Consider the following 24,759-nt stretch of genomic DNA (forward strand, 5'->3'; position numbering starts at 1 on the left):
AGACAACAGTAGAGAAAGTTGCTAACTGCTTATTTAACTGGTCTACTCACCTCTTGACTTTCTAATTCTGCTGAAATCAGTGCTGTCTCCTTCATTGGGCATCAGTTTTTGACAGCCTTATGAGAAGGGAATACTGCTTCTGAAGCAGGGTGCCACTTCAACTGCACCCATTATATACTCTCATTTAAAGTCACCCCTCAGCCCAGGAAGCCTGGAAAGAGGGGTGGCCCAATTCAGAACACCACGTTCAAATAGTGTTCACGAGGCTTATTTGATTCAGGGAGAGAGAGGCAGAGACAGAGTGAATTTAATGACCAGGAAAAATTTCCATACTGATGAAGAATAATCAACATCTTACTTCCTAATCCCATGGCTATTTCTTTATGGGATCATTATAAGTGATGATATTACCTTATATACTTATATATATATATATTACATATAAGTGTGTGTGTACTTATATGTATATTATATATAAAATCATACAAATGATTTTACCTTATATTACCTACCAAGACTTTGTTATTAGGTAGCTGAAGGAATATCGACAATGGTTTTATTTAATAGTATAGTTAACAGTTACCAGTTTCCTCTTAGCTAAATTTCACTTCAGTATTTTAGTTTCAATTTCAGTTCAACTCAGTTATTAAATATTTAGTTTCTGAAAACTTTTAATCTATCTTTGGATGCTCTGATAATTTCTCTCTTTTTTTATCATTTTTTAAATCAATTTTAAATGCAATCTGTGAAAGTACCCTGAAGTGTTTATAACTAGAATAAGAGACTCGCAACTGGTAGAATACTACAAATTGGTCTAAGAAAATATCCACATTGATATGAGCTGTTTGAGGTTTATTCATTTTAGTGACTGTACCATGTTGATATTTTGAAAGCAATGTTCCCTTTTTATTTTAAAACATTGGAAATGCATGACTGTTCTGCAAATCTGTTTTCAAATTTATTTCACTCTAGGTTGTAATAAGAAAAACAAAGTCTGTGTGTGTATGTATGCATATGTATATTTATATATATATTATACATTCATATATATATATGTACAACAAAAAGCTAGAAAGTATGGAACCATGGAATTGTTTTTAACCCGTCTTTCCCCACCCACTCATCTCTCAATCTTGCAGTAATGTAAAAGTCCTTAGGTACAGTACAGGGTAGTCTGGTCTCCTCTAAGAGTAAGACAGAAGAAGAATCTATGCAGGTGAATAGCCAGATATATTTCAAAATAGAATGTTTCTGATGGAAAATGGCCAGCAGTAATATCATGCAAGATCTTATTAGGGGACCGCAAAAGCTAAGAGATGTCTTTGATTTTTTTTCCCTTCCCTCCTTTCTTTTTCTACAGTTAATGAATAGAGGTTTATCATTAGATTTTTTTAATTCCTTTCACTTTTTATAGTCTGAAGGTTGGCTTGCAGACGACTCAAGTGTTATACGTGGTTGGAATAAAGTTGTCTTCATTAAATGATGGAGTAATAGAGTGGATATTGTGATTACAAAAAGGGGCACAGAATGCTGCATTGAAAGCCAGTGATCTGCTCTGCCTGGCAGTATGCCAACAGCGCAAGGGTGACTAAGAGAATCTATCTGGCAAAGAGGTCAATGCTACAATTAACATCCTCTCTCTAGCATATGGAGCAGGTAGTTTAGACAAAACCAGATAATAAATCTTGGAAAACTCAGTCAGATCTATATACTAAGCTCTTTTAAACTGAGGATGATACACAAGTCAGATTAAAACTAACTCGCAGTAATAAATCATTTGCCCCACTTGCCACAGGGTGATGCAGTGTCTTTGTTCACCCTCTTTTTTGAGATGAAAGACATTTGCTGTGTCAGTCAACCTCAAAATAAAATATGCTACAGAGCTCTGCGAGATTCAGCTTTTTATCTTAGGAAAATCAAAGATCAAAACATGTCTTACATCTGTAAGTCTGACACTAAATACAGGCTCACCTCTTTTAGGTGCTTGCTTTTCCTTCTGCAGTCATTTGAATGTACATGGTGGGGGGAGGGCTGAGGAGAGAGAGAAAGGATTGCTTTTATTTGTCACTTCTAGGTAAATAGGCTTTTCTGATAAAATGCAACAAGGTATTTCCTATGGAAACATCAGTAGCTATGAAGTAGACTTGGCAAGCATGCTATATAAATGTATTTTTCAGGAATTAGTTTTGGACCCAATGGTATTCTTGTGGTATTTCTCAAGAGAAAAAAAATTGTTAAAAGATAATACTTCCCTCACCAAATTGTTTGAATGATTTAATGGACATCCACACTACTGCTTAACATGTTAAATAAACCATACTGCATAATAAATATCAGAACTCAGGGTATTCTAATAACATATTCTACCTATATTTTCTTAAGAATACCAAACAAATCCTAGGGCTGTTTCCTAAACAGTCTATGAAAATTTGTTTCTTTAAATGAAAGTAAATGCCTAAACTGTATAAACATTAAGCAGAAGAAAAAACATGGACTAGACAGTGAGTAAACAGTTGAAAATATCAGTTTGGAAGGTCTGTGATTAGATGTGTACTTATTTGCATGTAGCGTTTACTTGAGCAAGGTACATGAGAAAATGGGTTTTATTACACTCAGTACATTGTGCTGAATAGTTTATATTGAAATACTTGTTTTATAACGTATACTAAATATAACTTTAAAACAATCGGCATTAAACTGTGTTATCTTTTGAATTAGTGCGATTATAAGGGCAAAGAAGAGCCTCCCAATCCTTCACCTCCTGTTCCTCTGTTTCAAAATACACTGTCATGGAAAATGTCCTCTGCTTTGCTTAGCTTCCTAAACACGGTGTCAGCATAGTGACATCTGAAGAGAGTTTTAGGGTCATTGTCGTCCAGGTTTCATATTGTCTGTCTATGAGCGTCTGATGGTACCCCATTTAGGAGCTTGGACTTGCTCCGCTCTCCTGTCAGAATTCAGGAACTTGCTCAGAGAGACTCTGTGATCAAATTTGAGCAGGGCTATGCAGGCTCAGCTTCAAACTACAAGTTCCATGCGGAGGTTAAGTGTGTGACAGTATTCTTATGGAAAAAACACTGAACTTGTAGATTGTGATGGCACTTTTCAATGCATCACCCGTTAATTTAACTGGTGGGAGTATATTGATTCCTTCTTTTCCCATACACAGTATATTTTTCTTCCAGCCTGCCTTAATTACTACATATATACTGTATTTATTGCCACTTCAGAGGCAGGGCATATTGATTTTACAGACAGGAAAAAAAAGTGTCATGTGAGGGAGCTGCTAAAGGATAAATGTAGAAGGGGGAACCCAAAGAGATTATTTTTAAAAGATCAAGTACATAATATGAATATTTTAGAGCTTTATTTAAAGTTTTCCGAAGAGGTTGTGGACATACTGGGGACATATTTTTAATCTGCACAGCTCCACTTAGTGGTCAAAAATATGCTGACCCTTTGCCACAAGTGTTTTAATCCTTTTCAGTTTCAGCAATGCTTAGATTAAGTAAAGCCAACACATGTGGCAAATATCTGCCCTAATGCATAGAGCCTATTCCTGAGGTAGAATAAATAACGCTACAAGACGTAACAATTTATATTACTGGATTAATTTGATTAGTCTGTGTTTGTGCTTTGCTTTTGTTTATTTTCAGCTCTTCCCCAAAATGACTATGCTGGCAGATTATACTGTAGCACGAAGTCAATTTGAAGTGCACGTATGTTGATTCTCACAAAAGCAAAATTTTACTATAAAGCCTGCATATTCACAGCAGAAATATATTTTTGTTCATTATATTAGAAAACAGAAATGCACTAGGTAACCCAGGTATCCAATGAAGTGATGGCATATTTTAAAAATAAAAGAAAAAAGAAATCATTAGGTTCTTATATGAGACAATGAGAAAAAAGAGATAAAAAGTCAACGGTGTAACTTATTTCCCTATATCACTTCATCAGCTTTTGCGGGTAGCTCAGCTACTGAAATTTAAGGCAAAGATTTATTAGAGGAAATCAAAAGAGAGCAGTAGAGTTATAGCAAAAGCAATGTCCTAAGGTATATTCTTTTCTTTTTTCAAACTAACGTGCCTTAATTGTAGAAATCAGTGGATGAGAACTGACAATAGGAAAACAATTAAGATACCAAATGAGTTTCTAAAGTAACAGATAAAAGCTCATTCAACAACGTCTTTAAAGTGCCCATTCATCAGAGGCAAGAGTTATAAACCCCAGAGCAGGACAGGAGAAAGCCTTTTCTGTGCTCACTTTTGGATTGCCTTCGTGCAAAACTCATCAATCTTGTGCATAATGGCTACGCTGCCTGCTGCTCTCATGAAATGTTATTATTATTTAGCATATTTAAATATACGACATTTTTCTTTAAAACAATTGCAAGTATATGTAACTTTTTCAGGTTTACTTGAAATCCACTGCCAAATGTTTCCAAATGAATAGCTTTTTCAGGCTTGCTTTCTCACAGTGGCAGTATTCTTTAGGTCCCTGTAATGAAACTCTTTCAGAACCTTTAAGTCTGTTGCCTTTGAGCTCCCTGTTTGTATGCAGTTCAGTGCTATAAGAATATATCCAAAATATATTTTAAAACATCAAAATATATTGGAACCATTTAAATGTCTAGTGTCAGTAACAGAAAAGAACAATGCCAAAATTTGTAAATTTTTACAAAGCTCTTTCAGAAAGACTTGTTTTGGAGATGGAAAGAAAAACATAATAATATCCCCATCTCCATCCAAATATCATCTGCGTTCCATACTCTGTAGAAGGTAATGGGTGCCATGCTTTGGAGCAGATTTACAAAGCCTGTGGCTGCTTTCAGAACAGGGCAGAGGGTTTGATCTGGGTGCTGTAACTGAGTGGATAATGCTAATGCCTCTAAGCGTGAGATCAAAGGGATTTGTTGTCTTCTTTATTAAAGTGAGATAAAAATGCAGAGTCTGAGTTGTCTCTGCATGTTTACAAAGTTTTCACAAAGCTGACCTCCATCAGCCTTATTGAGACATGCGTGCAAATAAGGAAACGGTTCCATTGTTAAGGTTTTTGTGTAAGCATTGGACATATTCTGTACAGGAGCACACAAAGGATTCGAGGTAAATGTTTTGTTTGCTGAAGGACTTGCAGATTTATAAAATATAGTCAATGTACATCCAAAGAGAAAGTGTTGCTGTTAATACTAGCATAGCAATGATTAATAGTATAAACTAATGATTAATAAGTGTGATAATAATTCAACCGCTTAAGGAAGATATGATGTGCTGCAACTCTTAGTGGAAACAGCGCCACTTTCACCTTCTGTAGACTTTGCATGTGTCTAGACATGCACAACTATTGGAGAGGAAGTTTTGTACAGAAACAGCGATACACTAAGCATGACTTATTTTCCAGTATGCTACTTTACGAAAATATGCAATTTATAATCCCTAGTGTGTTCCTGACCCGCTTGCAAGCAGAGGTAAGCATTAGTATTGTAGCTGCTTGGGTATTGTAATCCCTATGTGAATGTGGTTCTTCCTTCAGTAATGATTCCATTTTGCTATAAATGAGTAAATAGCCTTCTCCACTATACTTCTGATTATAGAGCAGCCTAAATGTTTTACTTACTGAAATAAGAGCAGAAAGTAGATTTATTGAGAGGACACAGAATTCAACTGTGATGAAGAAAAGACTGCTACTGCAGTGCTCCGTGGTCTTATAAAGAGTTACAGTTCTGTAAAGGCCAGGGCATCTTGCACTGACGTTCCAGCAGATGCGCATCAGTTCACGCAGGACGATTTATATTCTGCAAAGTTAGGTTTAACAAACTGTAGTGCACGTTCTTTTTTCAATTTGAGTCACCTCTATTGTTAAGAATTCAATTGTAGAAGGGAATTAATTCATTCAGTGTTAATGTTTAATGGAAATCATACTTAGATTTTTTCCATAAAAAGGAAAAGAGAGGACGATATTTGAACATGTTTGCAATTTCTGTGTATGTCATTTCAGAAAGTTAAGCTCTGCGTGTGCAGATTTAAAACGCCTCCAGTTGGTGACAGAAATTAAAGTATTGGTCAGATTGGCCTCACCAGCCCAGCTATTTGCAATGACTACTACACTCTTCTTAACTAACCACCGCGTTTTCAAGTTTTTAGCCCATAAGTAGCTGTCAGTTGTCAGTCTCTTCTTCAGCCCATGTACCCGGAGTGTGTCCCCCTGAGGAGATGCACTGGCCCCATTAGCATTTCCTTTAGCATTTGACCTTTGGGCAGGAGCACCACCACAACACAGCCGATATTCTGACCCAGTTTAGGATTTTTTTTTTTGCAGAATATACTAGATAATTTCTTCTCATGTGCAACTATTTGAATTTGAATCCGTAAATAAGACTGGAATTAAGCCTAATTTAAATGAGAATTAGTGAAAGAGTGAGATGCAGTCAGCTGACCAGTTTGTTAGCAACATATTTTAACAAACACAAAACAGAAAGGGGGGGAAAGGACCAGGATTAAAAAATACCTCCAATGGTATTGAATTTATTGTTTCGATATCAACTAATATTTAAGGTGCTATAATAGATTAAATGCTGTAGGTAAAAAGATAAAATGCTAAAACTAGTAGCAAGGGGAAAGAGTAATAGAGGTGTTGGAAAAAAAAAAAACTATCTGAAAGACAGATGGGAAGAGGGCTGTGTATCAGAGGGAAACAAGAATGAGGGAGTTACCTAGAGGATAAATTCCTTTGTGACTGCTTGCAAATACTTGAAATGGAAAATTGCTTCAGAAAATAAACTTAGCTTAACTCAAGTGTTTACCATTCTGCCAGTACTAGCCAAATCACAATGAAAGAAAAGATGGAAAAGAGCGCTCCAGTTAGGTTGAAAGCATTTTAGCATTTTGAGATGAAATTATTAGAGTTTGTACCTTGACCTTGTTGGGTTTATTTATTTTTTTATTATTTTCTCTTTTATGTCTGAAGGATGTTTACAATGAAATATCGTGACAGATGAGTACCAATAATTTGGGATTTTTTTTCCCCACAGAATTTAGCATTTGGAGTGGTTTATTTCTAAAAGGGAATTTTAAAAATTTATTTTGCAAAGTAGTTCTGTTCTTATTCTTGTGAACGGGGAGGCTCACATTAGTAGTCAGCAATTAACAGAAGAGAAGTATTGTGAAGCTGGCATAAGTAGAGAGCTTTCCTTGCCTTACTGTTTGTCTTTCTTCGTACTGCTTTTTTGTGGGTGTTTCTGAGAATACTTCCGCAGCAAAGTCACACAAACCAGACAGATGATGGAAGTATTTATCTGCGTTCTCAGCTCTAAAGGGATAGACTCAAAGTAGGCACTGAGCGCACTGACAGGCTGTGCGGAGCGTTTTGTGTGGCCAGACCCAGTGGTCTGCTGAAGATGACCCGGGGGACCTTGGGGTAGCTAGTCAGAGGGCTGTGAATACGCACGGCTCTTCAGTATTGAGCCCAGGCACTGCAACACTTCTCCACGTGCAAGTTCTCTTTGTGTATCTAGCCAAAGAGGTGAATGATCCATTTTGCCCCAGCTGACTTAAGTGAGGCTAAAGAAGCTATAAGCCATAAAGTGCACGTTCTCCTGTGTGCGTGCCTAGCCCTTATGTACAAAGCTGGAACAAGAGACATTTTGCAGGGCAACAAAATCTTTCTAAGCATCGTGTGCTTCTCAGACCAAAGTACTCTGGTTTCAGTCTGTTCCTAAGCATTCCAATAGAAAACCGAAAAATCTCTGACAGTCTTCATCAGAAGATGCTAAGAGCTTTAATGTCTTGGGAAACTTACTTCATAGGATTTATGTTAAGTCTGTTTTCATCTATTTCATAAAAGCATATTCCAATGCTTGTAATCATCACTAAGACTTCAAGCTGGTTAATTCACTGTGATTTGATTAATACGTTTTAGAGGCAGACTGACATGGTAGAGTGATTAGACCAGCCTAGCCATCCAGCAATCTTTGAAAGCCAAGCTTACTCATCTGTAATTTTATCTCATTAGGCTAGCTTTATAAATTAGATTTTTGTAAATAATGTTCTTACTTGAGATGATTAAAATTTCTTTGTTTGCCAAACTAGTATATTTAATAATTTTATTTTCCTGGCTTCACTGCAATCATATTACATTCCACTGCCACTGTGGAACGCATGCAGGCAAAAAATTGGCTTCCTATGTTAAGAAGGTGAAGAAGGTGTCTGAAATGACAGCATAACAAATTACACGCCACAATTATTTATTTCATTATTTTGTTGCCTGTGAAATGGCCAGGCACTGCTGGTGCTGGAGTGACTGGGATGTATTCCAGAGTTTTTAAATAATTTTATTACTTCCTTGTAGAATACCAGTACAGATACTTAAAGATCTTTTGGTGGAATGCAGATATGTCTGTGTACCTAAGCTGTATTGAAGTTGTATGACAATTAAGCACCTGACCAACTTAGGTGCTTTGAAATCTCAGGAAACACCAAGCTGAGATTTTTAAGTGCCTAAATAACCTGTAAAATAAAACTTAATGTGTTTATGTGTTGAAATTCAAGGAAAAGCATGCAAATGATGGTTTGAGGACTTCACCAGCTGTCTACACTTGCACTATCTTCGATTCCAGAACGTAGCAGTAAAAATAAAGGTTACTAAGTACTTTGCCAGACCAGCTACACATTATCATGCTTTTTGTGTATATGATGTCCCAAAATGTTGGGTTTGCTATATTAAAGTGCTCTTTCTTCAGTTAAATATGAGAAGGATTACTCATTTAATAGCACTTGGGACATCCCAAGTGACGCAGTTAGGGTTGCAGAACAGAAATACTCTGGGACAGTTCTCTGAAAAGTGTCAAGTATTAACACCTGTAGTTTTTGTCATGCAAGGTCTTTCTAACTGAGGCACATTTTGTTTTATATAAAATGTCTGACACATGCGGCTGTGATGCATCACATTCTAATGATCAGGTCAGAAACTTGGCAAACTGTTTTTCCTTGAAAGGGAGGACTGCATAATACTATTCGTGATTGCTGTTTGTTCAATAAAGTTTTCAGTCTTCCAATTTATTTACTTTCAATTTTGGTTTCAGTTCGTTTAACCTTCAGAAAACATTTGTGCTGTCTAGCGCTTACAAAAGGCTCTAGCAGCCCCTTACTGCATTTATCTCTTGCTGTGGAGCTATGATGTCTGCAGTAATAAATGTATCCGTTTGAAATAGAAGTGATTAAGTTCTTGTTGAAATGTCTTCTGGAACAAAACATTAGCTTTTGCTTTCAAAGGGCAGATATTACAGCAGATAGCACTTAACCTGGCCAAGGACAAAGCGTTATGTTGAAACATCACTTTTCTGCTTGCCTCTATGAAACAGCAAGGATATCTGTATTCAAGCACTTGCATTTCTTAATACATCAAAACAAATATCTCCGCAGAATTAGAAGTAGCGTGATTGTAACTATTACCTTATTTTTAAAAATAGCCCATCTATCCTACCAATTTGCTGTGATTTACTCCTTTGAACTTTTAAATCTGAAAGATACGACAAAGGAAAAAAGAATTGGGCAGGCACTGATATTTACACACTAGACTTCTCTCTTAGATTCAGCTAGCTGCACGGTTCTGAACTAAAACAGAATTTGACCCTCTTGCAGTAATCCCTAGTTGTCCAGCTCAGAATTTATATGACATTTGACACTGATACTGTCATCTTGAAGGTATGTTCTAACTGCGGCCGTTGCTTTTCAAAGCTGATGTATATCAGTGAAACCATATAGATCTTCATTTTGCCCACTATCTAGGAAAAAGCTTAAGGCCAAAAGACGGAGCATGGAGAAGATTTGGGTTTGCTGCACAAATTAGGTAGACACACAGACTAGTCCATCTGTGTGTATACAGAGCATAACAGAGGTCCTTCTAGCAGTGTGGAGGTCCTGATGCATTACATAGGACTTTCTAAGTACTAATGCAATAAGTTAATAATGACAATTGAATCAAATCATTGATAACTCCTCATCAATCTAGTGACTAAGCACTATGTATTTTCTTAATTTGAAGCTAATAAGGATCCCCAGTAACTATAGCAATACATCCTAAGTATGAATCTCTTACATACAGTTTTGTATTCTCAAAAGTCAATATAGACATTAAGAAACTAATATTATGTATCAACAAACGTTAAAATACAGAACAAATACCAAATTGTCTGATTTTTCTGTTTTATCTGTGCCTTGTTTTCAAAGCATGTGTTTTAAGATGCCTCTGTTTATCAAATATATTCTGCATGTATACCATGAGGATTTATCAACATTGTTTTACACTTTCATTAATTTTAGTGATGTATAAATTGCAATAACGTTTTGGGTTTTTTATGAGTGGAATTTGGAAACAATACAATTTAAAAAACATATGGGATATAAAAGTTCGTCACCTGACACTAAGCGTTAATTAATATTTTTCTCTTGCATTCTGTCTTTCAGATTTGTGATAAAGAATGGCATTACTACGTTGTCAATGTTGAGTTTCCCGTTGTTACCTTATACATGGATGGAACAACCTATGAACCTTACCTTGTCACCAATGACTGGCCTATCCACCCTTCACACATAGCCATGCAGCTGACGGTTGGTGCTTGTTGGCAAGGTAAGATGATAGCAAATAGTAGACAGTAGAATTATGAACTCAGGCCAAAAAGAATCTTTTTTGTCTCGCTGACCAAAAGGTTGATAGTATAAATTCAGAAGTAAATCCAGTGTTAATAATTAATCAAGTCCAAGGATAAAATGGATGGGATATTAGCAGACTTTGCATTGCCCTCATCTAGAGAAGTGTTGAATACGGTCTGTGTATTCAATGTGAAAGATTGCCTTCTTTATCTTTTGTTTTCACTTCTTTTAATTGTTTCACTCATTCTCCGACTTTAAGCAAACTATCTAAATATCACTCTAAAGAACTCCAGCTATCTCCTTTCAGTCTCTGCCTTAAATTTCTTTCATGGCTCATCGCCCAATCCTGCGCTCTTCACATTGGATGTATATCACCAGTAATTCCACTAATTTAATCAACTCACCCTGTTATAGACTAGATGTTAAACTGAGTGTAAAATAAAACCAAAACTCACAACCCCAGAGCCATACTTGTATGGGCCTTTGCTTAAATTTTAGTTTTTCCTGTTTTCTACCCTTTATAATTCTACTCTTCTTATTCTTTTGTCTGCTTCTATGCCGCTGTTTCTTTTTCTGTTCTCTGCCTTACACCTGAAGTTGTCCTCTTTTTCTGCTCATCTGCTCTTGTAAAGTTCTCTCCGCTACCCTTCCATGTTGATTTCCTCTTTGTGCACTGTGTCTTGTTTTCACTTAAGACAAAGTATGAAGTGAAGCAAACTGTAGAATTAGAAAAAAATGCTTTAACACAGATTGTGTTTATTCCCCACTCTTGAATGTTGGCTCGCTTTGTCTGTTATTACCTTGTTTGCCAGTTTGATCTCTGCTCATTTACAATATGTTATCTGCAAAATTTGGACATCTTATGCATGGCAGAGCTGGTCAGTGTAAATAATATTAGAAGCAAATCCAGCTGTTAGATGATGAACACCTTGGGGTAAAGACCCAATCTTTACTTTGATGCCAACATGCAAAATAAAGCCACACTAATCCTAAACCCAAGATTTGATAAGTTTTGAATATTGATCACCGAGATAAGTATTATGATAGCTAGTTAATCAGCGTGACACTAATCCCATATATTTGCACATGTATACACCGATTCTTGTCTAACTGGTAGTTGCACGCGTAGGCTTCCATCTCTACAGGGTGATCTTTAGGTGTATTGGAATTTTTTATTGATGTTAAATATATAAAAGAATACATTTAATTTTACTCTAGGGTGTTAGTACTCTAAGGGCATGTTATTCCTTTTTTAGCTAAAAATATGTGGTAAAATACCTATCAAACTCTTCAGAAAAGAGAACTTTAGTCAGTAGTTTACTGGGACGAATAGTTGACAGATACCAATTTGATTTACACAAATTTTCTTTTAGTTTGATCTGGTTTGGTTTTTTTTCTTAGTTTTGGTGGAGTATTTTTAAATCAAACTTCCAGAGTTAACAAATGCAGATGTAACTTGTAAATGGATAAATTCAGTTCTTTCCAGACATGATCAAACGCCGTAGGGCCTGTGAATGACCACTGAGTATTGCCTTCTGAAAAATCAGCGTTTCTCAGCTTTATTTTAATCCCTTACTTCATGTTTATTTCTAAGTTCTTCTGCATAGGTCTACATAAATATTTTTCTACATAATTTGTATTATTTTTTGTGCATTATTTGTATTACTTATGCCCCTTAATTTCTTTCATTCATACATTGTGTTTTTATCACTCTCTAACAGCAGTCTTTGGGGTGTTTTTTTCCCTAAAGTCTCAGTATTGGTGGGAATCCACTCCCCTCAGCCCCCACCTGAATCTCATGTTAATCACTGTGTAGGTGCCAGGTTTTGAGAACGGTGGAGTAGTAACTTTATCTCTGGAACATGCACTGTATAAGGGAAAGCTCTGCCAGTTTTGCCACACTGCTGCATCTCTGGGTTTCATGTCTCCGAGGCAGCTGAATACAATAAGAATAATCTTGTTTCCTTTGTATCTTGGTCTCTTTTATCTCAAATTGTTAAGAGAAAGAATTAAGGTAAAACTTCTCATATAGGCTCACAATAAATTTAGACCACAGACTATATTTACTATTTAAGCTGTTAAACAAATAGAAAGTTGCAATTGTTTTCAGACATTTTTAGCTTTGCCTTGAATATTTTGATGGCGTAATGAATAACCATTCAGGATAAGATTCTTCTTCCTTTTTGGTGAAACGCCTGATTTAAACTACTGAAATTTTACCTATTACTATTGTCAGTCTTTACTGCAAGATTATGTTATTGCTGTTTTAATAGCGTGAGAATTGGAGCTCGTCAAATGTAGAAACAAATTTTCCATCTCATGAAAATGTCAGTATTTAGCTAAGATAGTGTGCTAAAGATTCTGCTAAAGTCATGTGTCAGACAAAAAGGTGAGCTTTTAATGCTTATGTGAAAGAAGATTTCAAGATACTGCTTTTGGCAAAGCTTATCTTGTAATAAGTTTGTTTTGCTCACCTCAAACTATTTTAAATGAATGGTATGGAAAGTCGCTTTGTTATAAGATTCAGCACTCTGTTTCAGTCTGGTGAATGGTAATTATTCAAATATAAAACCAATCTATTCCCTTCAAAGTGTTCATTTCAAGATCCATATATTTCAAGAAAAAAGTGGATCTATCAAACAAATAATTTGACTATAATTTCAGTGTAACTTAACTGGTTCTACTTAGGATAATACATTTTGGCCGGTAAGAACAGTCTAAACCTTTACATTTTCAAAGTGTTAGAAAACTGTTTTACAACCATCTATGATTTATTTCAGTAAAAATATGCAGTGATTTTGGTGTCATAAGCCGTGCAGGGGAGTCTCTGTTAAGAGGATATGAGGAGTTTCTAGCTCTGGTTTGCTCAGACTGTTTCCTCCCCATTTCATCAAAGCGCTGGCAGAACAGGAACACAGGCTCTAACCTCTTCCTTCAAAAAGGACAAGACTTTTTTTTCCCTGTCTTTACTAAACCATTTTGTAGTTCTGAGTATCCAGTATCCATTTATCAAAGTCAAATTATTTGAAAAACAACCTCGACTCAGACACTAAATGAACCAGAAGAAATAACATTACTTTTTCTTAGCGCACCAATTCTGATGTGCTCACAGCAAAAAGTAAGTCATCATGACATTACCGTGGGGCAGCTTAAGAACTGGTGGGGAGCAAGAAGACTGTATTTAGAGGGCAAAGCAACAAATCAAGAACAAAAAGAATTGTAATTTATGTAACTGCTTTACTCTGTTAGCACTAGTAAGAAAAATCTGCTACTGCTGTGAAGGATTTACCCTTTTATATATGACAATTTTCAGTTCTGGTGTGGAAACTGGGAATTGTTCACTGTTTCTCCAGGAATCTGAGCCAAGTGACACTTTCAGCCCTGGTGTTTTCATCTCTCACACTGGTACCCATCCTGAGGTTATGTAGCAAGTATCATGCTTGCACCTCCTTCCTGTCTTTCTCAGAGCTATGTCATGCAGGAGTCTCGGGCACAGAAAGAGAATTCTTTTCTTTGAGATTAATACTTTCTAATATTAATATTCCAATTCCAGAGTAACTCTTTTCTGACTTTTATAGCCGTGTTTATAGCATCCATTACGAAAAGTTAGGTTAGTTTTTATTTCTACCTTCAGCTGTTCAGGTGAAATATAAGAGCAGTTTAAGTTTAGTGTTGTTCTCCTGAATCTAACATGAAAACAAACCAAATGTGCAACCTCTCAGGCTTACACGATAAATTTAAACTTTAGCCTATGATGTGCTCACTGTCCCATTTGCATCAAACCATTTGCTTTTTCTTCTTTTTTGACATCAGCATTCCAGTTGTAATGGGCAAGTCTCTCCTACATCCTTACCCTTGCCTTGGTAGTGTAAAAAGCATGCCTGATTTTATTGTTACTGATTTTATGCAATATTTCTTCAAATAGTGTGAGGTGAGTGCTAGGGCTCTCCTAAATGGAGGAAAAATTAGCCTTTTCCTGAAGGGCAGAGTCTTTTCTAAGAGGCAAGAAGATATGGGGGGCAGAAGTTAGGGTCCCAGTGTGTGTCTGGAGACAAGCAGAGAGTGAAGATGGCTGAAAGAGCAGAGAGCGGGGCAACAGAAAAAAAACTTTGCTGGGGTCTGTCAGGCACTGGGTAAAGTTTCCTGAACCCATGAAGTCACTCAATTACCTAAACCCAAGCCTGGAGGATAGTTTCCAGCCTTAATGACACATTGGGCATGAGGAAAGTTGTATAAAAAAAATACATTTTTATGTTTTGTTCTGGCATAATCAATATTATTTTTTTCTACTTAAAATAAGGTATTCCAGATGTTACTCTAGTAGAATCTTCCTTTTTAAAATTTAAAAACCTTTTCTCTTTATTCAGGGACCTCATTAAAGGGAAGACCTAGGCAGAGCTACCTCATTGATTTAGAGTCCTGTGTCCTGGGTTGAGAGACACAAGACTAATTTCTCTTCTAATGCTGGGGAAAACTGCACTTTTGGAACGCTCTAGTGTCTGAATTTGTGAAAATATTTGCTTTACAGCCAGCTAGGCTATGTGGGATTCAAGGTCTCAGTGTTTTCAAGCCTTGCCAGGTGCAGGGATGAGGAGGAGCAAGGCCTGGGCATTTGACCCAGGCTGGCCAACAGGATTATTTCATACCATGAACATCACATTCTATATAAATTGGAAAGTTTGCTGCATAGTTTCTCTCTCCCTTGATGGCGACAGTCCAGAGAAACTCCTTGCCCCGGTGCCGGACCCTTGAGCTCTTCGCTTCCTCCCAAGGCCGTTGCGCTTGTGGTGTCTGACATTTAGTGTCCACTGCAGGGAATGCACAGCTTCCAACTGGTATAATAGGCTGAGTATAATTCTTGTATGTCTTATATTGGTATCCGGATTAATACTGGTTCTTTAGTATTATTGTTAATTATTTAGTCTTACCCTATTTAATCTATTTATATTTCAACCCTCATGTTTCCTTGCTTTCCCCAGTTCCCCTTTCCAGGTGGGGAGGGGGTCATCAGGTGATAGAATAAGTGTCTAAACAACAATAAATTATTATGGGTTTTCTCAAACCATGACAGTCCTATCACAATGGTTAGCATAGAGTTAATTCTTTTTTATTTTGTGTAGTTCATGTTCAATAGTGCTATACTTTAGGGGAGGTAGTTTATTTGGGGCTGGGAGTTACAGCATTATCTTTAGGCTAAACTGTTTGTGTTGATTCCGTTACATGTGACCCAAGAGCAGTGACAGCTGGAGACAGAAACTTCTTAAGCTGTTGCAGCCTGTCTCCAACAGAGTGCCAGTGTTCATGCGTGGCAAATCTTAACTTACTTCTTAGCTGTGATTTCAGTGACACTAGGCCTGGAAAAGGTAATGCTCACTACAGAGCTAAGCAACCTGGACTCTTAGTGAACTAACTGAGGGTGGAAATGAACAGTTTGGGGTGCTAGTACAGCTGGTCCTGAAATTAGGCCTTTCTGTACCCTGGTAAAGTTTGACACCTTTCTCTGTAGATACTTAGGGTTAAGGATGTAATGTAATATTAACGTCTTTAAAAGGCCTTTTTTTGTTCACATCAGTGAACAAAATCACAGATAATTGTCACAAGTGTGATTTTGATGTAGGTGGGGTTATTTAGGTCCAAAGTGCTGTTCTGTCTCTAATGGTGAAAGAAATTTTGAGGCAAAACCTACTCTTTCTCAAGGGTATCTAAAGGACAAAATTGACTTGCTTGTATGTGTGCTTCCCAGAACAGACGACACCAATGAGAACATGTGGGAAGTGTGACCCCGGCACTGTCTCTGAAGCCCTACCTCCCTGAATGCGTGTTAGAAGCAGACACGGTCCATCGGGATAGCAGAGAGCTCCTCAAGGCTCAACTTCGGCTCTCATTTCTACTCTCTTCTTCTCTAGTAATAAAAATAGTCTAGCTTTGCCCTTCCAGCTCAAGATTCTCAAGAGCTTTCCAAACAATGAAGAGGTAACAGTTCTGCAGCAAGGAAGTAGAATTACCCTTATTCTGTGAGAATGAAGTGCAGCATCAAGAGAGTAGGTGATTTTTCCTCAGGTCACTTAAAAAAATCTGCATCAGAGCAAGAATAGAATCAGACTTCCTGATCAACCACAAAATTGTTCTTATTTTCCCTTTTAGCTTTTTCAATCCCGTTTCATTCTCCTAAGCAATACAAACAAATTAAGGTTAGCTTATCCTGGAGCTGCACTTTCCAGGAGCTTACCCTACTAAGTTCTCCTCAGTTCATTATTTTTCATTCAGTTTATCTGAGGACGTAGCAAATGGACCCTTTTACAGAGTGAGATATTTCTTCCATTAAACCAAGGTTTATAGGTTCCCATTCTGATCCCTTTATTGCTAATATTCTGTGGCAAAGGCAGCCAGAAGACAGGAGCAGGTTACATGATTTGGTAGTCTAATCATCCCTTGTACCACAGATTGCAAACAGACTTCCTCCAGGTTTCTCTGAAAAGATAAGGTCTTTAGTTCATACTCTTTCCCTCCCAAAATGGCTTGTTTCTTTATGTCTCATTCCCAAAGTCCTATCAGGAAAGTATTGACACAAGTTAATGACTTGTCCCAAGGTTATATTGTAGCTTACTGTGACTGTGAGTCATTATTCCTAATAATGCCACCCATTCTAGAGTGCTGGAGCTTCACAGTGTAATTATGCTGGCCACGTTGCGCAGAGGAAGGTCTTGAGGAGAAGTCTATCAACAGGCAAACTTTGTTATCATGAACATAGCAGAAGACTATTGTAATTTATGTTTTCTAAGTAATTTCTGTTTTATATTCTCTTTCTCTTTTGTATTCTCCTGTCATTTTTCTCTTTCCTTAACCTAGGCTGGAGACCAATTTTTTTTATAGAGTCCTTCTGTAAAATAACCTTATTAACCTTGTGTGTCAGCACTCTGCTGACATAGCAATCACAAAGTTGCAGTCAGAGTACTGACTTACTATTCAAGGCAAGGAGAATGGCAAGAGTTAGAAGTTGGAGAGGGCTCAGATCACTGAGAGCCAAATACACTGTGGGCGGTGTAGCAGCAGAGCCTGCATCACTCGGCCTTGGACTCCCCCCAGAAATTAAGATACTGAACAGATAAAGATTACCCCCTGCTGTGCATCCTAACACCAGTGGATCATGCCTTGGGGGCTGCTTGCACCAACCTGAGGCCTCAGTGGAGTGGCACAAGCAAACAAATTAATGCAATAGCACCAAGGTAGATTTCAGCACAATGGGATGCTGACTACCTGGGTGCGGATGCTCCTGTTAGTACAGCAGTGTTCTCTCTGTGTTGCCCTTCTCATCAAAACCAAGATGGAGTGGATTTCAATGCACTTCACAAACCTTTGCTGGAATTTTAGCTGTAGCAGAAATACAAGCATACGTGGAAGATTAGTTTAGGAGGGTGTTTTCTTGGAGAGCTGAATTTGCATTCAAATCTGTCACTAATTCAGCATAGATGTATGTCCCTTATTTAATTGAATTTCTGCAATGGGGACTACATACCAGCACAGGAATGTTATTTGGAGAATAGGATTGTAGTTCTTTGGGCAGCATTAGCATCACTTGGACTGTGATCTACTCTAAGATATATGATTGTAACATTTTATCATGATAGTCATTATTTCCTGCAGTTCCCTTAGAAATAACAAAAATATATTGGCTTAATTGTGAGAGATTAGAGAGTGATTTTATTATCTTGAGAAAAAAATATCTTAAATAGCGTAAGTTATACCACGCTTTTGATCTATATATCTGTTGTACAGAGATAGTTTAGCATATGGATACTTAAGAGCAGGTAGCCCTTAGTGTTCTCAGTACTTGTCTTATTTCAGATAATGCTTTAAAGTCTAAAGCTGTCTGTGTGAGGTCATCAGGTTACGGTATCTACCAAGAGCAAGGGCAGATTTAAATACTGCCATGTCTGATGAGTAATTTTCTGAGTAATTTTTATCTGAATGATATAAAAAAAACACTAAAACTTTTTTTGTGCTGAGAAGCTCTGGGAGTATAAAAGCTTGAGTCTCTAGTTGGGACTATGAAATCCTGAAATCTACGTTAGGTTTCATTCTGTTTAACAGCCAATCTACTTGTCAGGGAACTACACCCAGCTCCCCCAGCTGCCATAATAAAGAGATGGGATAAATTCTGGGGCTCAGACCTGAGGACTTCAGAGCCAGAATATCTTGCAGCTGCTTCCAGATTCACTTCAGTCATTACGTTTGGACCCTGAATTATTCCTTAATTATCTGGCTCAGTATAACCAGAGTCTAGAATGTCTTAAAAGAATCACATCTCAGTTGCAAATTCTCTTGATTCATCATTTCCAGTAAAAACCTCATCGTGCTTAGACTGCTCTGATAATTACTTGCTCATTATTAGGATAGGGTATAAGGCCTAAAAGGAGATCTGTGAGCTCAATAAAGTCACTTGTTTTGACAAAACGGCGTGATTGTTCTTTGGAGATTGGTAAGTAAATGCAAACAGCACTTTACATCTCTGAAGTCAAAACAATACAACTGTAAAGTTCAATGGTAATCAAATTCTGTCACACTTTATATCAGCCCACTGTGAAAATAAAAAAAAAACCCTAAACCCCAAAAAACCCCAAACCAAAACAGTGTAATGGAAATAGGCTCTGCTTCATTAGTGAATGCACCTTAACCCCATAAAGTCTGAACCCTGAGAATCTTCAGTTTCCCCTGAACTCCCCAATGTTTATCTAACAGAACCTCTTCACAGCTGGGATCAGAAAGCGTTTGCTAGATGTCAGTCCTTAACCCCCTACGTTTTTATTCATCTGACAGATTCTAGCTATTTATTACAAGGTGACATGTATACTAGAAGCATTTGTTTTCCTCCATGTGTATAAGGGAGTCATCCTGACTGGCCTGCCCACAAATAGGACAGGCATCTGCAACACATCATCTAAAATTAAGTAGGTTAATTCTACATTGGATCTGTTACATTTGAAATTTCAGGCACCAACTGTAACTGGGCTTGTGACTGTTTAGTAATATTTCAGACACAGGGATCTTGTAAAGTCTTGCTTTCATTGGCAGCCTGATCACCCCCCACTGAGGGCTGCTGTGTGGGTGCAGCATATACTTCTTTTTCTGGTGTATGAGTCCTTCACTGACTTGTGCTTGCTGCTCCAGCGTGCTGTGGCGCTGGGCTTGCTGGGGGTGAGTGCAGGCACCAGCTGTGAATAGCACAGGAGGGATGGAACATTCAGACGTCAGAGTTATAAAGTTCTTGTGGGGAAGGAACACCCAGACCCCAGTGTAGGAGGTGTCCCTGCCTACCCCTACCCTTAGGCTGCAACTAATATCGTGGGACATTAGTAGACCTGGATAATTCTAGTTATCTAGATAATTCCAGTAGCAGCATGCACTTTATTTTTTGCAGCTCGTTCTGAGCCCTCTGCCTATTTTATGTCTCAGCTGTCTCTTTCTCAGAACCATAACCCAACTGTCTGCTATAATGGTTTTAACTGGTGAGAAGCCCAGCAGGCCAGAGCAGGACCTTCTGTATGTCTTCTGTATGTCTTCATGTTTGTGTGTGTGTGTGTGTGTGTGCTGTACTTGTTCGCCTCCACCAGCTTTCACGCTTAGCAGAAAAGGAGGGTAACTCGGAACGACTTCACCAGGGTGACCATGGGTAAAGTTCTGGTGGGAGGGATGCCTCTGCCCCAGTGCCCGAGCTGGCCTACTTGCTCTCCATTGATAGAGTTCCAGGCAGAAGAGATCAGAACCAGCACAGAAAAAGAAGAATCCCCATCCAGAAAATAGTTATTATTTTAGCAAGTGAAAAATGTGATGCATACTACTTTGACAATGACTCAGCAGTGAACAGCATTATAGTGAATAATTATGTATGTAACAGTTGCTCTGGATGCCTCCCACAGGCTGTTGACACCATCCTCCCTTTACGAGGAGTGAATTAATGCCAAAACACCAACATCCATCCTCTTGTATCTGCCAGACTTTGGGAGTGGATGTGCATGCTGGATCAGGTGGAAAAAGCAATACACAATTTTATCATCAAGGGCTGAATATCACTGTGGCCTGTGTTGCATCACAACTGTGATAGTGACCACAACATTTACATCTAAGGAAGGGGAAAAAAAACAGTAGCTTCTGAAATTTGTCATGCAAGGGTCTGTAATGAGAATAAGCGATGTTGTTCTCCAGTGCTGTTTCAGTCTTTTATGTGTTGCAGACATCAACCTAACGGCCTGACTGACAGTAGGGAAGGTTCTGTTTTCCTTTATTGGTTGTATCATTGAGCTAAGTCTTAACTACTTAACTGTCCCCCAAGAATTAGCACTCAGCATATTAATTTGTAGTAATCAATAAATATAGAGCTGAGTGAAACGCAACATGTAACACAGACGAGGAGTAGGTTTTCTTTTTCTCTCAGGTCTTCATGCTGTAACATCGTTGTGGAGGCGAGCTGTAGCTGAGCTGTATCTCACTCATAAGAAAGGGCATAAAGACCCTGACAGCAAAAAAATCCCACAAAACTTGCTGAGGCAATCTGGGTTAACTGGATGGCCTGACCTCTGGATAGAAACTGGCAGATGCTGTGTTACGAAACACTGTTTTTCACACACCATGACATGGGAAAGTAGAAAAACTTTTAGGACACTTGGATTACCTCAAGATCATCATCACTGGAGCTCCGCTTTTTTCTCTGAATGGTTACTCCAAAGGCTTGCGTAATCCATATAGGTCTTCTCCATTATCTCAAAAATATTGTTGCTTAGGCTCAGTTTGATGTTGGACCAAAGAGTTAAATTCAAAGTGTTAAAGCAGTAAGAACTGCTGGGAGTAGCTTATGCCTTTTCACAAGCTGTTTCTTAGCATGTGGTAATTTCAGTGATGAGTCAAATTCAGACCGTGGCACTGAGCATTTCTCCTGCCCAATGAAATCAGTGGCTCTGAGCTGCCTGTCAGCTGCACAGGCATGAATTGTATCATGCTGGTGGTCAAACGATCTCTATTTGAAAAGATCAGCATTTGGAAGAACTTGTATAATAGTCTGTAAAAATATTACTATCAGCATTAGCTACAATTACACTTTCTGCATTAATACGCCACAGAATTACCGTTTTCACGCTGGATTAAATATATTTATACTCATCTAATCTTGGGAGCTAAGAATTTTAGAGTGACTAGGACTTGGAGATTGGCCATCCTGGGCTAAATTTGCACCGAGAAGCTGAGGTCAAATACTTGAAGAATATTAGATTGCAGAAGCAGAAGGAAAGACAATGTTCAAACATGGTAGAACCAACATGAATTAAACGCTGATACAGGAGTAAAACAGCCAATTGCTGAGGATTTTCGATTTATTCTCTTTTTTTTTTTCTTCTTACATTTTTTGACATTGAAAAACTATATTGCCAGTAATCCCTTTTATCAAAGCTAGAATATAGGATTGTAGCAGGTTGGGTTTAAGCCATTCCTTGCATTTTAGCAAGGGTTTGGAGTTTTGCAGCCCGATTTTATTGCATTGGATTTTGTCCTTTTGCAATCTAATAATTACTGGCAATTGAAACACATCTGCAAGATAACATACCCCACTGAGCCGCGAAGATTCTCCACTGCTGAATTAGAAGAATATCAAAATGTCAACATGCTGCGATTACAAGCAGCCGTGATAAGAGTCAGATATAATGACTTCTGTTCACCTTCGAGGATAAAACTGGTGGGTATGTAATTTTGTCTTTAACTCTGGTAAAAGGTGCTTATGGAAGGCTTATTTAGCAGTCTGTTTTTTCTAATAAAGTGTGAGATAGCATTCTCTGTTTAAGTGCTTGTGTTTTTTTCATGTGGAAAAAGCTAGTATTCAAGTATTTGCACTCTCCTGGATTAATAGACATGTCCTACATAAAACATATATAAAGGTTAAAGGTACGTGAGGTTATGGTTAGTACTTCAGATAATAGCAGGTGTTCCAGGAAAAGCAACAGGGATAATCATAGCCTACGGTGTTAGGTAGAAGATGTAATGAAAAGGCCTTGTTTAGCCTGGCAAAGGAAAAGGGAAGGTATGGCCTTATTTTGACAGATCGCATTCCCTATTAGGAATAAACTTCCAACTATAAGGATCAGTGGTCATTGGAGTGGATTGCTTGGGGAGCCTCTGTCTTCAGAAGAGTTTAGGACAGCTCAGGCAATTCTGAAGAATGGATTAAGTACAGATGTTCTTGTCATGGGGCTAGGGGACAGACTGTATCATCCCTCAGTGTCCCTGCAGGCTCTGCTCTCAGTTGTTCTAGTGCAATTGTCACAACCTGAATTGCCCTGGCGTAACCATGGGCAGAGTTTTGCAGATTTTCTCTGCTGACAAAGTATGAGACTAGCTAGTCCCAGCTATTTTTGACTCACATTTTCTTGAAATACTTGGGTTTTTTACGTAGCAGTTGATAGCCTCTCCATAACAAAGATTACATCCCCTCCTTTACAGTCCAAAATCGATCTATACACCTGCACAAAAACCAACCTTATTCCTGTGAACAGGGCAAGTTCTTCAAATACTCACTGTTTTTGTAGTGCCTGTATTTGCAGAGCATTTTAAAAGCTTATTCCCGGAAACACTCATATTCTCTTTCATACTTTTATATTAGTGGTCGGGCAGATGACTGTATCATGGGCAATGACGGTATCATTGTAAATGACCTAGCAATGTAACTGGAAGTGCTTTGTCAAGCAGACACCAGAGAAGAACTAATCCAAAGCGAAAGAACAACCAATAAAATGAAAGGAAATCAAAAAAATCCAAACCTGAAATTCCTATTCATGGATGTAAGCCCCAGTCATGTTGCTCTATAGCTTTACTTCAACTGGTTTATCCTGTTTGTTTCTGTCAGGGGTAGCCACAGCACTGAATTCTTTGTTCTAGCTTCATGTCTAGTCCTTTATACATTTTAATGAGCTAGTTTCACATTTAAATACGTTCGCTTACCTGACACTGCTTCTTATTTTGCATCTCCTCAGAACTACTAAGATCTACTGGCAGACTTACTGTAGGTTTCTAAATTTCAAAGCTCCAGGATTGGTGTTGGTGTTTTAGTCTTGGAACTTGCTGTCTTCAGAATTCTTTTAGGAATATGAGAATTTGAAACTTCAAAGCACAATGTGATTCCCTTTTTCTTCTGTAAATTCTCATCTGGTTATCTCTTTTTGTCTCCTTTTTAGGGAGAGGTTTGCATTTATTTTTTTTAATTTGACTTACCTTTTTCTGTTGAGATACATTGCTGCTGTATTTGTGGCAGGATGTACTTTTAAAGACAATGTAAACAGATAAATATAACAACATCTTTGCTGTGAAAAGCCAAGGTCCCCATAATGCACTATCTATTTACCAAATAATTGTCTTGGTAAGTATCAGAAAGGCTGAAATTACAGTGCAAACTAATCCTGCACTTTAGCTGTTGCATACATGAAAGTTTCTGTGAAACCTCAAAACAATTCTGCCCAATAGAAGTTTTCTGTATAATGGAGAAATGAATGAAAGAGCGGAGAAGAATAATCTCTCCTTGAGGATCTTTCTTTGGGGTAAAAAGAGAGGCAGTTTGTGCTGCAATGGTAACAAAAAAGAACAAAACCTGACTATTTCTATGAAGAAACAGCCTGCTTGGCACCTTCTTTTCTCTCGGTACATCTGTGTGTATTTTCTTCACTAAATAAAATAACTCAAGTTTTCTTCATAGTGCTCGTACTGCACAGACTAAAAGTGATGTTTTTCAGGCTTTTAGGTAGCAACATCAGCCTAAAGAAAATTTGCACCCCAGTCCACACGCAAATCTTAAAGTTCAAGCTTGAGCTACCTTGCTTGGCAGAAATAGGTTGTTTGACACTAAAGCTACAAACACTGTAGACATGAATTATCTACCAATTACAACAGCTTATCAACTGCTAATCCAATTAGTCTGCATGGCTTCACTGTGGCGTGGCACTCTCAGTCCTCTCAGGCTGGAGGTAAGTAGTAATTCACATATAGCTAACGCTTGCAGGAAAGACAAGCTCTAAAAATTCTCCTGGAGGAGGGTGAGTAAATCACTAAATATCCCAAGAGTAATTTAGATGCTATG

General features: G+C 37.9%; 1 protein-coding gene across 2 annotated transcripts in view; it reads left to right on the forward strand.

Moving 5' to 3' along the window:
• Positions 1-24,759, forward strand: part of CLSTN2 (calsyntenin 2) — a 393,047-nt gene that overhangs the window by 343,019 nt on the left and 25,269 nt on the right. For both annotated transcript variants that reach the window (XM_054206959.1, XM_054206960.1), the window contains one exon: positions 10,464-10,626. In XM_054206959.1, the coding sequence (XP_054062934.1) occupies positions 10,464-10,626 (163 nt within the window). The remainder of the gene's footprint in view (positions 1-10,463; positions 10,627-24,759) is intronic.

This window comes from Rissa tridactyla, chromosome 6 (assembly GCF_028500815.1).
Source record: "Rissa tridactyla isolate bRisTri1 chromosome 6, bRisTri1.patW.cur.20221130, whole genome shotgun sequence".
Classification (NCBI taxonomy): Eukaryota; Metazoa; Chordata; class Aves; order Charadriiformes; family Laridae; genus Rissa; species Rissa tridactyla.